General features: G+C 40.9%; 1 protein-coding gene across 1 annotated transcript in view; it reads right to left on the reverse strand.

Moving 5' to 3' along the window:
- Nucleotides 1-13,919, reverse strand: part of apba1a (amyloid beta (A4) precursor protein-binding, family A, member 1a) — a gene marked incomplete at both ends in the record, with an annotated part of 313,633 nt that overhangs the window by 59,259 nt on the left and 240,455 nt on the right. Inside the window, 2 exons of the mRNA XM_080040598.1 lie at nt 12,432-12,572; nt 12,657-12,776. Coding sequence (XP_079896724.1) covers nt 12,432-12,572; nt 12,657-12,776 — 261 coding nt within the window. The remainder of the gene's footprint in view (nt 1-12,431; nt 12,573-12,656; nt 12,777-13,919) is intronic.

The following is a 13,919-nucleotide window of genomic DNA, read 5'->3' on the forward strand; positions in this document are numbered from 1 at the left end:
CACACAAGCACCTATCAAAATGAAATGTGAGGTAAACTTCGCTCGTTCATTTCATTTTTCATCGAGCACTCTCGCTCGCTCGCTCGCTCGCCCACCCGTCCGTCCGCCCTCCATCCCTCCAGTAGTAGTTATGTAAGAGATAGTGTGGAGTTATACATCCTGTAGATTCATATATAATCTAGTACTAGTAAAGTTATGCCTGTTAAATATTGAAACGTGGCCATCATTTGCTGTCATTAGCTAATATTAACTCAAGCTAATGCCAGTCACTCACCAAGACACCTGCCCAATTCTCCACTGATTCTCCAGACACCACAACTCTATCTCCCTCCTATTGCCATGGTGTCTCCCCCTATTAGGTGGTTACTGTTCCACCTCACGGCTAGCTGGCTCAAAATTGTACGGAAGTGGTCCGAAACTGTTATCCATTGTTGTTATATTCATAGACCTATGCTAGGCTATATTGCTATGTAGTCTATGATGATTAGCGTCCGTCGACCCCATGCTACGTCACGTTCGAAAACTATTTTTGAGGTGCGGAAGTAAAATTTTATCACAAAAACAGCTCAAGAGGCCACTTGTAGTGTAGATTTATTAAAAACACAAAAAAAATCGTGAATCAGAATGTTTTTCCAATATGCTTCTTCACTGCAGTATCTAACTTCCAATACGCACTTTAAACGTTTATAGACCCCCAGGCAATGATAAGATATTTATTAAGAAAATATTTGATATAATAGCTGAGGAGACCTCAGGTGTGCTTATTTGTGGGGGGGACTGGAATGTACAGCTACAACCCTCCCTTGACTCCTCTAACTTAACAAAAAGAACGAATCCTGAGACAGTTACAGTCAAAAAGCTTCTTCATGAAGCAGGTTTGATGGATATCTGGAGGCAAACTCACCCGACAGAAAGAAAATTTACTTTTTTTTCCCACCCTCACAGAGTACATTCACGAATTGACTATTTTTTCATTTTCAACTTTGACAGGCATAGAATCATACAATGTGATATAGGTGTTAAAGATATATCTGACCACGTAGGTGTATATCTATCTTTACATCTGGATACCGAAGTTAAAAATACAACATGGAGGCTTAACACTAGCTTATTAAATGACCCATCATGTAAAAAATATATTGAAAAAGAATTTAAAGATTATTTAGAACACAATGACAATGATGAAGTATCTCCAAGTAACATATGGGATGCAGCCAAAGCTGTAATCAGGGGAAAACTCATAATGTTGTCTTCTACTAAAAAAAAGAAAGGCAGAAACAACTAAATGACTTACTACTACAGCTAAAAAACTTAGAAATCAAACATATGGAACTTAATGACCCCCAAGTATTAGATCAGATAAAAGTGACTAAACCGAATTTAAATAGGATATATGACAGTCAAGAAGAGATGAAACTTAAATTTACTAAACAAAGATACTATGACAATGGGCCAAGAGCCAAAAAATTATTAGCCTGGAGGATAAAGAAACAACAGGATGAAAGGTCCATTCATAAAATTAAAGATACACAATCTGGCAAAATGTGCCATAAATTGAAAGAAATACAACAATGCTTTGAAAATTACTATAAGGATCTGTACACACAACCGGATAGTTCAGAATCCCCAAGCATTGTAAACTTTTTTAACTCATTGGACCTGCCGTCAATTGGCACGGAACAGAACAGAATAATGACATGTGAGATAACGAAACAAGAATTGGACAGTGCCATTTCGAGACTTAAAACAAATAAAATGTCTGGTGCGGACGGATATCCAGCGGAATGGTACAAAACATTTAGAGAGATATTATCACCGATATTATTGAAATGCTTTAGTTCTACGCTGAAGGGGAGAAATACCAATATCATGGAGACAAGCGATCATTTCTGTCATCCCAAAGTTAGGAAAGGACAAATCTGAGTGTAGCTCGTATAGACCCATCTCGATTCTAAACATAGACTACAAACTTTATTCCTCAATAATTGCTAAAAGATTAGAAAATATAATTCCAGATATAATAGACGACGATCAAAGTTTCTTAAAGAACAGACAGACACAAGACAACGTAAGAAGGGCTTTGCACCTAATGGAGCATATGAGTAAAAATTAAGATGAATCCATTGCTCTCAGCCTGGATGCCGAAAAGGCGTCTGACTCGGTCGGCTGGGAATATTTATATCTAACACTGCAAAGATTTGGTTTTAATAGCTCAGTTATTCTATTTTTAAAAAACCTATACCACTCCAGAACAAAAATAAATGGTAGTCTATCGAACCCTGTTCAGCTTGAAAGAGGATGTAGACAAGGATGCCCCTTAAGCCCGGCCTTGTTTGCTTTATTCATAGAGCCACTAGCGCAAGCAATTAGAGAAGATCAAGAAATAAGAGGAATTTGGATTAAAGAGATTGAATATAAAATCTGTCTTTACGCGGATGATGTATTGGTTACTCTTTCCCAGCCCAAATTGAGCTTGCCTAAATTATTTTCCTGTTTGAAAACGTTTGGTCATTACTCAGGTTACAAATTGAATATAAATAAAACACAAATATTGTCAAACAATTATACACCCGCAGCACAATTACTTAATCCGTCTGTTTTTAATTTGGACAATGATGTTGTAAAATATCTTGGGATCAACATCCCAAAAGATCTATCCAAAATATACGCTATAAACTATTTACCACTTAATAAAGAAATAAAGGCAGATTTGAATAGATGGACATTATTACCACTGGACTTGCATAACCGAATAGACATAATCAAAATGAACATCTTACCACGATTACTTTTTTTCTTTCAATCAATACCTGTAGAAGTACCTTCAAAACTATTTATTGAGTGGAGAAGAATGTTTTCTGTATTTATTTGGAAAGGCCTAAAACCTAGAGTTAGATATAATACATTGCAATTACCCAAAGAAAAGGGGGGACTATCTCTACCGAACATGGAGCACTACTATATGTCAGCTCAACTGAGATATTTAATTTATTGGTGCAACCCATGTTACAGTGCTAAGTGGAAAAATTTAGATCTGAATCAATTGGATATTCCCCTCCAGACATTACTTGGAGACAGAAACTTATACTCATCTGTTAAAGAAAATTTAAATTGCTGGACAAAAACACCCCTTAACATTTGGTTTGGTGAGTGTCGGAAATTAAAATTGGAAAATCATATCAAAATTCTAAGATGGGTTGCACACGATAAAGATTTTAAACCTTCCCACATGGATGGGAGATATAAATATTGGTCCTTTAAAGGCATTACAACATATTGTCTTATTTTGGATGGTGGTGTACTGGTTGACTTTCAAAAACTTAGTGATAAGTACCATCTAGAAAAGCAAGACTTCTTCAGATATCTTCAAGTTAGATCTCACTTTAATAGCAATATAAAAACAACAGAAGAATGCAACACGGACCTAATAACCATCTTGATTGATGCATACAAATCTAAACTCAACAGAAAACTTATCGCTAGAATTTATTCATGTTTACAGTCACATAACGGAACATCCACCCTTTATATTAAATCAAAATGGGAAAAGGAATCTAAAATAAATATTTCAGAAGAGGATTGGCTGAACATTTGCGAAACCCATCGGAGCACTTCGAGTTCAGGACAGTGGAGGGAATTTGTGTGGAAAAATATGATTAGATTTTTTATCACTCCTAGAATAACGCAACTTCAGAGGGGTTTGCCAGAGTATGGGCACTGGTGGAGGGAGTGCGGAGACACCCAGGCTAACCACTTCCACATATTCTGGGACTGCCCAAATATCCGACCCTACTGGTTGGAAATAGTAGGGAAAATTAACGTTATAATGGGCTTCGAGACCAAACATGACTTTCGCACAATATATCTTGGGAATATCTCGTCCACAATTAACTCTAGCGATAAGTATTTGCTTAAAATAATGTTTGCAGCTAGTAGAAAATGCATTACAAGAAGGTGGCTTAACAAAGAACCCCCGACAAAAGGGGAGTGGATTGGAATTGTAAAAGAAATGTATCAAATGGAAAGGCTGACTTTCTCCTTAAACCTATGTATGGACACATTCACAAATAGATGAAGAAAATGGTCAACTCATTTTAAAATTGTTTAGATAATATGGTACTGATAGGTATACAAGTAGAAAAATGTGTGTGAATTCATGAAGATGTATATGTATATGTATGCAATGCATGTAAGTATATCCACCTGTCTAATGCAGATAAAAACATAGGTCTGCTGCCCTTTTGTATGCCTGTGGAATATAGCGCCCCCTTTCAACGAGCATCAGGAATTTCTGTGTACAACTGGACAATGGACTTTCACTTCGGACCTTTTTCTAGAAATGCCCCCGTGATACTCATTGTCGGGTCAAACAAGAGGTCCTATTTCTTAACATGGACCCTAGGAAAATTGGTTATATATTAAGGACTTGATCGAAACACCTACACTGGTTAGAACCCCCCTCCCCCCAAGCTATTTATTTGATAATAATGTGACTCTATGACCTTTTTTCAACCCATTTTATTGCTGTGCTTTTTGTTTGTTTTTTTGTTACATGTCTGTTTTCATACAAATGCAAAATAAATAAAAATAAAGTTTAAAAAAAAAATATATATTTACATTAATAGTGAAGCAGAATATAAAGAGTTGCTGAATACCCCACCTCAATGTCTACTGATTCAGTGAATTTTGTTTTATTCACAGAAAAGAAACAATGAAACTGGGCATGACAATCTTGGTCCTATTCACACTGGCCCTTTTGGTTAGTGACATTCAAGGCCATGGAAGTCGAGAAATGGATGATGAGACATATGATGTCATTGTTAAAGCACTGAGAGGAGAATTTGATATATATGAGATGTTGATATACGATGGGAAATTCGTGGCAAAAAAGACAAGCTTTAAAGGCATTGTGAAGACATGGCTTGAAGAGACCAAGGGTTGTGGTGCCAGAAAACTTAACGTATACCTAAAGCAGGGGTGTCCAAACTACGGCCCGCGGGCCAACTGCGGCCCGCGGCCCGCTTTTTATTGGCCCGCGGCCGATTTTAAAAATATAATGTAATATGGCCCTTTGGAAAAAAAAAAAAAAAAAAGTTTTTTTTTTTTTACATTTCTTAGTTAACCCACTAGTGCAGGGGTATCAAACACTGATTGATTGGCCCGTGGCACATTTTAAAAATATACAAATATATATATTAAATGACTGAGAAATATGTCCCATAAAAGAAAAAGAGCAACAAGCCCATCCCAGAGGACCCTGAATAATATTTTATTTTAGATTAATATTATTATGGAAAATCTATGTGTCCTTCTCCAATAGCTTCTAATTCATCTGACACAGTGTCTCCATTTTTTTTTTCTATACAAAATTCTTCAGATTAAGCCTCTTAATTTCCCTCTCAAAGTGCACCAGATTCATGCATTTCACTTTAAAAACTTAAAAAAAATCTCCCGGGGGGGCATACCCCCGGACCCCCCTAGGAGGGTCAGGACCTCGGCTGGATACTATTTTCACCAAGCTGGACATTGGACGCAAAGGCAGAAAACACTGGGTGTATCATTGGCATATAAACAAGAGGGAATATGTGTCTGTTTAATGTGCAAGGAAAGTGTTGCCGTGAAGAAGGATTGCAATTTACGAAGACACTATGAATCTAAACATCAGAGCAGCTATGTCCTGATAAATGTGTTATTTTTGCAAAGTGGCCCGGCCCTTCGAAGATTTTTCTGTATGTGGCCCTCAGTGAAAAAAGTTTGGACACCCCTGACCTAAAGGATAAGTATTCCGGCATCAGTACACAAAATGTGCAAAAAGTATTGGACAGGTCCAGACGCTATCAACTTCGCAGTGCTACTTTTCAAAACAAGGCCATTCCCAAGCCGATCAGGGCTAACAGTTCAAGAGCGTCATCAAATCGACCTTCTCGACATGGGGAGATGGGCTGTCAAGCATAGAAACGTTAGATATAGGTACATTCTAACCATCCTTGATGTGTGTAGCAGATACATATGGCTACGCCCTCTGAAGAGCAAAGAGAGCAAAGAGATTGCTAAACATCACATTGAAATCTACACTGAACATGGCCCACCCAACAATTTGCAGCATGATCAGGGCATAGAATTCAAAGGTGCAGTCCAGAAGTTGGTGGAATCATATCAGGTCATTCAGAGCTCTATACCACCCCCAGAGCCAAGGTAAAGTTGAGAGAACACACCAGAGGGGTATACTACAAAGCAAACTCAACAGAGCCCGGCTCTCTTTTTTTGATCTGGTTCAACATAACACATACCCTCGCTCAGAGCTCACGAAGGCAGTTATCAACCTCTTATGTTGAACGAGGGTTTCAGCTTCAGGCTCTGTGCGCGTCCCCATAAGAGGGGGCGTTTGGCCGTCATTTGACTCTGCTTCCGCACAGACTGGACTCATACCCGTCGCTATGGGCGGGCCATAGGGGGCCAGGCCCGCCCCCAGAAATGCTTGTGCCCCACTTGGGGCACAGATCTCTCAAAAAAAATTACTTTCATTTTTATTTTATACTATCATAGTAGCTAATTTTGGGTTGATAAATACTAATGTTGCATTCTTTATCATCAAAACATTTAAAATATAAATAAACAATGGTGTGATTTTGTTTGATTGATGGGAGTCTATCTACACTGCAACAGCCTATCACGGCCTTACTGAAAAGAAAGTAAGGCTGCGTAGGCCTACGTAATACGTCAATGCAGCCGCTCAACATGTTACCGCGCATTTTTGAAAGTGAAGCTGGGTGAGTTTTCGCCGGCTTACTATTTCATTTCTAGTTCATCATAATCGATATTCGGTAATGGTTGAAAAGCCCACCAACAGTCTCCTCTGCCAAATCGGATCGCCAAACTGTTGTCACATAACAGACTACTACAAGCCGAAATTATGGACTTGTTCAGCGCGGTGACACTTCTGATTGCGTGAAGCCACAGTTTTGCACTGTGGGAACTCTGCGCTCCTCCAGCCACGGCCATCGAGGCTGTGCCGGAGACCGACCCCGGACCGAACCCGGTCCAAGCAAGAGCAGACGCACAATTTACAAGAACCTCCGCGGATTTGCAGTTGAGGAAACAGTTGGTCCGTCACAAAGTGACATAGACGAAAAGACTGAGTTCAAGAGAGTATTTTACAGTGTTATTGATGCTGTGCAAGGAGAGATGGATGCGCATTTTGGAGAGCGCAGTAGCGAGCTCATTGGCGCACTGGCTGCTTTGAACCCGGAGGCCGAACTATATGTTGATGAGGAGGTTGAGCTCGGAGAAACGCCGCCTCCCGCTGTACTGATAGAAGGGACTGGAGAGAGCACAGCCCTGCCTCCACTCAAAGTAGGCTACTGTGTGTGTGTGTGTGTGTGTGTGTGTGTGTGTGTGTGTGTGTGTGTGTGTGTGTGTGTGTGTGTGTGTGTGTGTGTGTGTGTGTGTGTGTGTGTGTGTGTGTGTGTGTAATGGCAATGCATATCCCTCTGTTGACTGCTTTAAAATGCAATGTTTGAGATATGCGTCTGGTGCTATTTACTATCTATGGTCTGGTGTTAGGCTACATCTAATATGTTGAATAGTCAAGTGTTTTTTGGATATTCATAACATTGCTTCTATGTAGTGTAGGCCTATTGCTTTAAATTATGAGGACTGATGTTATAGGCTAGGCTACCGCTGTTGGTTAGTTTAACGTGATGATTACGTGCTGCGCGAATAGAGTATAGGACTATTAAAAATATACAGTGTACTGTAGGCTAAGAATAATTGTGCCCCCCTATGCATTTCATATGCCCCCCTTAATACTGAGGTCTGGCGACGGGTCTGACTGGACTGATCTTGTGCCGCTAACTTTACACTAACGGACTGATTGCGAGCAGCTGACTTCGCTGACTTCACAAGAGTTTGTCAGTCTGAATGATCACAGAACAGCAGAAAACAGAGAGCCGAAAAAAACTCATACTGCAAATAAGGAGAGAGTGGAATGTTGTCAGAAAATTGGGCTACTGAATTGATTAATTTATTTTACAGATCGTTCTCGCAGTGAGAACGATCTGTAAAATAAATGACATTAAATAACATTATAAAGCAATTAAAGGTTGAACTCGGATTTAAACAGTACACCATTTAGCCTAGTTGATAATCCTACACTTAAGAATCTGATTTAAGTCTGACACTGTCCCTTAATGAATAGCATAGCCCATGTGGAAAATCACGTTAGTTTTGGGCCAAATCAAAATTAATACAATTTTGATTTTGATTTAGGCTAATAGGCCTTTATTTGCATCTTATAAATACCATTAAAATAAATAGCCTAGATACAAAACCTGTAGGTTAGTCTGTATTTTCCGGACAAATATGAATCTACTGTGAGAAGCTTAACCTGCGAGTCTGCAGCGATGTCCGAACTGTGACAGCTGTCACCTGTCACGTCACAACTGTAATCGCTACTGATGAAAAGAAAGAAGCCTACAGTGAAATAATGTTGCAACCTGTGATTTTATAGAACGCTTCATTAAGAGCCAGTGTGTGTAGATCGCCAGGTAAAATCATTTGAGGTGAGAGCATGGCGCTGCATACATAGGTCTAGGCTATTTTACATTTTCTGCATCATTAACTATGCATGTGGCAAAAAGCTGCAGCGCAATGTTCACTCTTATGTAAGCCTTATGTGACGGCTTTGTTTCGTTCATTAACTTACTGATCAATAAGTTTACTGATTTAACTAGTTTACTCAGTGAGAAGTATCGCTCAGACAATATAGTCAGGTCCGCGCCTGACTATATACCAACAAAAACTGGTCTGGGCAGGTTAGCCGTGCAGCCTCTGTTACCACGGTGATCTAGCCAGGTAGAAAGAGAGCCACCTTTCGTGATACTGAAAACTGGCTTTAGACCGCTTTAGACTCAACAGACCTCGCTCAGCCCTTAATCTCGCTTCGTAGTATACCCCTCAGGTGCTACGTCAAAAATTCATGTATGACTTTGTGAATTTCAAACGAGGAGGTGACAGGCTGTGTTTACATTCAAAGAGCTTTTGAGCTGGTTCATGTTTTCTATGACATCCCTATGTCTGTTCTAGACTCACATACTGTATATAACTGGTATACTAAATTGATGTTCAGATCTCCAAAGTTTTTGATGACTTTTTTGTTATTGTTCAAAAGTTCCAAAATAAAATAAGTTTGAATTAACATGTTATGCTGCTTGTATCATGTATTTCACGTAAGTAGTTGGAAAATAATGTTTAAAAGCCTTTATTAAATTGGCATTAAAGACCAACAAAAAAATGCTACATTTTTGTTGGAAGGTAAGGTTGTATGGAAGGAAAGAGTGTTCACTTACTTTTTTGAAAAGTACAATTTTAAATGTGTTTTCATTGAAGGAGTTATTAGTTATTGTATCAAAGAACATTACACTACATGAACTACAGTCCCCCTCCTTCTTCCCTGATCCAACCTCTTCTCCTGACAGCTTTTGAGTTGGTTACTGTAGCGCAACCTATGTACAAATCATAATCAAACTGAAAAACAAACCTCTGCCCAAAAGTGCATTAGTTGTCAGTGTTTGCAGTTGTTGCCTTTATACCATGGATTTTACCTATGGAGGGTGATGCGTTAAAGAATAAGGCTTCTCTTCCTTTTTATGAGGCCTGCCACTTATTGGGAGCGAGGTTCAGTATATGGCATCTAAATTGGCTAATGCTCCAGCATGTTTGCAGAAATGTGTGATCTTGCTGAGAGACAGACACAGGTAAAAGCATTTCCTTCCACTCCTGCAGGGATGGCAGAAGTAAGAATTATGATGATGCAACACTTTTCTCACTATATGTGCTATTATTACATTATGAACAGTTAATGGATTGGATTTATATAGCGCTTTTCAAGGCACTCAAAGACGCTTTACAGGGTTCCAGGTTCCATTCATTCACACACAGTCATACTGGTGGTGGTAAACTACCATAGTAGCCACAGCTGCCTTGGGGCAGACTGACGGAAGCGTGGCTGCCATTCAGCGCCTACGGCCCCTCCGACCACCACCTCAAACATACAGCAGTCATACACATTCACACGAGGCAAGGTGGGTGAAGTGTCTTGCCCAAGGACACAACAACCATGACACAGGTGGCCGGGCGGGGATCGAACCGCCAACCCTTGGATCATTGGCCAACCCGCTTAACCACCTGAGCCACGGTCGCCCCCACTATATGTGCTATTATTACATTATGAACAGTTATAACATTATGAGCGGTATCAATAAGGTTCTTAATGTAATAAGTTATTACAGTATTACATTATGCGCAAAGCCCTTATTACATTATGTGTCCATGATTTTATTACATTTTGAGCCGATTATTACATTATGAACTTTTATTTAATTGAAATTATTACATTATGAGCCGTTATTACATTAAGAGTCTTTATTACATTATAAGTTGAAACATCCACCATATTCAATGTACAGTTTATGATTGTGTCAACGCTTGGAGTTGATGCAACAGCAATAGTATCCCCACATGGTCACTACGATGAAAGTCTGCCATTGCTGATTCTAGGCCATTTTTCTGAAGGTTGTGGGGACCATTATGTTAGTCTTGATGGACCAGTCAGACCATTCATTCGAAGAATTCAGAGAGCAGAGAAGCAGAGGGTGTTTCTTTATAATACTGGCTCTGATGCTGTCCCTGACTCTGACCACCATTCAAACTCTGACTCTGACCATCACTCTGACCCCACCAATTACCCTCCTGGAGATTCCAGTGATGTCCTACATGGTGACCTCCACACTGTCCGTTACACTGACCCTGATACTGTTCCTTCTGCATGTCCTACAGTGCCAAAACATATCTTCCCTGCTGACCCTGACTTCATTGCTAGCCCTAATTTGCCTTGGATTGTACTGTCAACCATTATCCAGTATTGCCTGTTGATGGATATGACACCTTCAACAGAGTTTCCAACTTGTTCAGAGAGCTAACCCTGCCATTCCTACCAAGAATTTTTATACGTGATTCTTTGATGGAATGTTTAAATATTGTGACGGATGAAGACTGTAGCATTGGTATTTGTAGGTTATATAAAGCAGCTGGACGTAATAGTGGCCTTGCATCCAACATCAGGCAGCTCTTCAGCCAAAATGCCAGGTGGTTTACAGCATGGATCGTGATTCGACATATATCCTTTGGATGGTTCCATATTAAAGGCCTACTTCACCGGTTTGAATATGAAGGTGTATTGAATTCTGAGATCCTATGTAGTATAAATGTGCGAAAAAAATTTAAATCGGTTCATCCTAGCCTGAGAAAAGGCAGAAAGAGTGTTTTTTTAACCCTATATTTCTCTTTCTCGTGACATCACAGAAAGAGAAATATAGGGTTAAAAAAAACTTACTTTGTAAATATTACTGTGATGTCTTTTACTGTGACATCACAGTAATATTTACAAAGTACGTTTTTTTGCTCTCGTATGTTCGCTTCATTTTGGTATAGGTAGGTTAGGTTTATCTCGTCTCTCTCTTCTCCCGCTATTTACTTTTTTGGATTTAAGCGTGAACGTGCAGCGTCATGAGCGTAATGTGTAATGGAATAGTCCATGTAGTGCAGACTGAAGGGGGGTGCACGGTTGGCAGAAAGGCCGTCAAAACGCGAGTAATTAGACATCCCGATGATACTATTGTGAAGAGATTTTTTATAAAAAACAATAGATATGGGGCAAAATATAAAGAGGGCATTATGGGGGCCCCAAAGGGGCTTATGGGGCTCCAGGCAATTGCCTGGTTTGCCTCAATGGACGGCCCGCCCCTGAGTCTACTCATTACTAACTGAGAGTAACAGGTGTCATCTCCCCTTTTTATAAACGTAACTTTATCATCTCGTCAGTCTGCCCCAGGGCAGCTGTGGCTACAATCGTAGTTTACTACCACCGGTATGACTGTGTGTGAATGAATGGAACCTGGAACCCTGTAAGCGCTTTGAGTCCTTAGGGAACAAAGCGCTATATAAATCCTATCCATTATTATTATCTGCTTTGAAATAATTGGACAGTTATATTCCTGAACATTTTCTGGAGAAAGGAGAGACCGTGTTCAGCTCCACGGTGTCGTGGAGAACACAGGCTGCGCTGCGGTGGCACGGAGGTGGCAGTTATTTGCAGTTGCTGTTTGACACTACACTCAGTTTATTGCACTTGCATCAAAATATTTAATGTTGTTAAACTTTATTTTATCCGTTTTGTGCCGTTTTGTACACGTATAAAACATTTTAATCCACCAATTGAGTTCATTTGAAACGAGGAGTACTCGAGTACTCGATTACTAACGCCCATCCCTAGTAGCTACAGAACATATACTGTGCTGTGTAATAACAGGGTCGAAAAATGGGGAAAAAGTCGCGGCTTATAGTCCGAAAATTACGGTAGTTTGACATCTCACCTCTCCCACAGCATTGGATAGAACATGGACAATTCTTTCATGGGGCGTGGCCACTACGCTCTGGCTGTTGATCTCGATGATGCGGTGACCTACTCTTACCCCGCCCCGTTCAGCAATGCCCCCACGCATAAGACTACAGATCTGTTGGAGGGATAACATTTTTTACATCACTAAAACATTTTCATAAAGTATCATAAAAAACTGCAGAATCACAATGCTACTCACGATGCCATTCTGGACACTGAACCCCAGCTGGTAACGGAGATCCGGCCGTCTGATGAGTACAGTGGTCACAGGGGGACATCGGACAATGTTCAGCTTGATCTTAGACTGGTTCTTCAGACCCTGCGTAAAGCATATGGTATAAGGGAGATGTCTAAAGATGAACATCGCCACGTATACAGATAAACTGAAGTAATTGAAAGTGTACATTATAAGGGCATTTCAATGTGCAGATTGAGTATAAATAGTTCAAAGTCCAGAGTCGTGGGGGAAGAGAGGAGAGAGTTGAGCTTCCTTACAGCCTGGTGGAAAAATAGCTGTTGGTGGAGCCGGCCCCGAAGGCTCAGGTACTGTCTCCCAGATGGCAGGCGGCTGAAGAGGATGTGTGAGGGGTGGCTGGGGTGTCCCACAAAGCTGGTTGCTTTGACGGTAAGGCGGGTTCTGTAGATGTCCAGGACGGAGCGGAGGGGGACACCGATGATCCGTCCAGCAGCCTTCACTGTGCGCTGCAGGGTCTTCCGGTTGGAGGAAGTTCAGCTCCCATACTTCATGCAGCTGGTCAGGATGCTCTCCATGGTGCCTATATAGAAGGAGCGCATGATGGATGGGGGGGCTCTGGCTGGAAGTAGAGGTGCCGCTGGAACTTTTTGGCCAGTGATGTGGTGTTGCATCTCCAGGAGAGTTCTCGCGAACTTCACAATGTGGTTGATGCTGAAGGATGGAGCGCAGTCGTGGGTCAGCAGCGTGAAGAACAGGGGGCTGAGCCCATAACCTTGGTGGGCCCCTGCCGATCAGCTGCTGAATGCTGAACTAAAGTGTATGAACAGCATTCTGACGTGTGACTTTTAGGTGTCAAGATGTGTGAGGGCTGGGTGAAAAGGAGAAGAGATAGCATCCTCGGTGGATCTGTTACCTTGGTATGCAAACTGGTAGGGGTCCAGGGTGGCGGGGAGGGTGGATTTCATGTGAGCCATGAGTAGCTTCAAGGCACTTCATGATGATGGGGGTCAGTGCAACGGGATGATAGTCATTGAATGTGGATGGTGAGAGCTTCTTTGAAACAGGCATGATGGTGATGGCTTTGAAGTACGACGGAACAACAGCCAGACTCAGAGAAGCATTGACATTTTTTGTGAGGACATCTTTGGGTTTCAGCACACAACCAGGGTTAGCCTTGCAGGTGTTGATTCTCTTCACACTGGCTGCAGTCAGGCACAGGGCCTGGTCGTGGGGAGGGGGTCTTCAGTGGGGGTGTGCTGTTGTGTG

Source organism: Ammodytes marinus, assembly GCF_949987685.1.
Source record: "Ammodytes marinus genome assembly, chromosome: 2".
NCBI classification, from domain to species: Eukaryota; Metazoa; Chordata; class Actinopteri; order Uranoscopiformes; family Ammodytidae; genus Ammodytes; species Ammodytes marinus.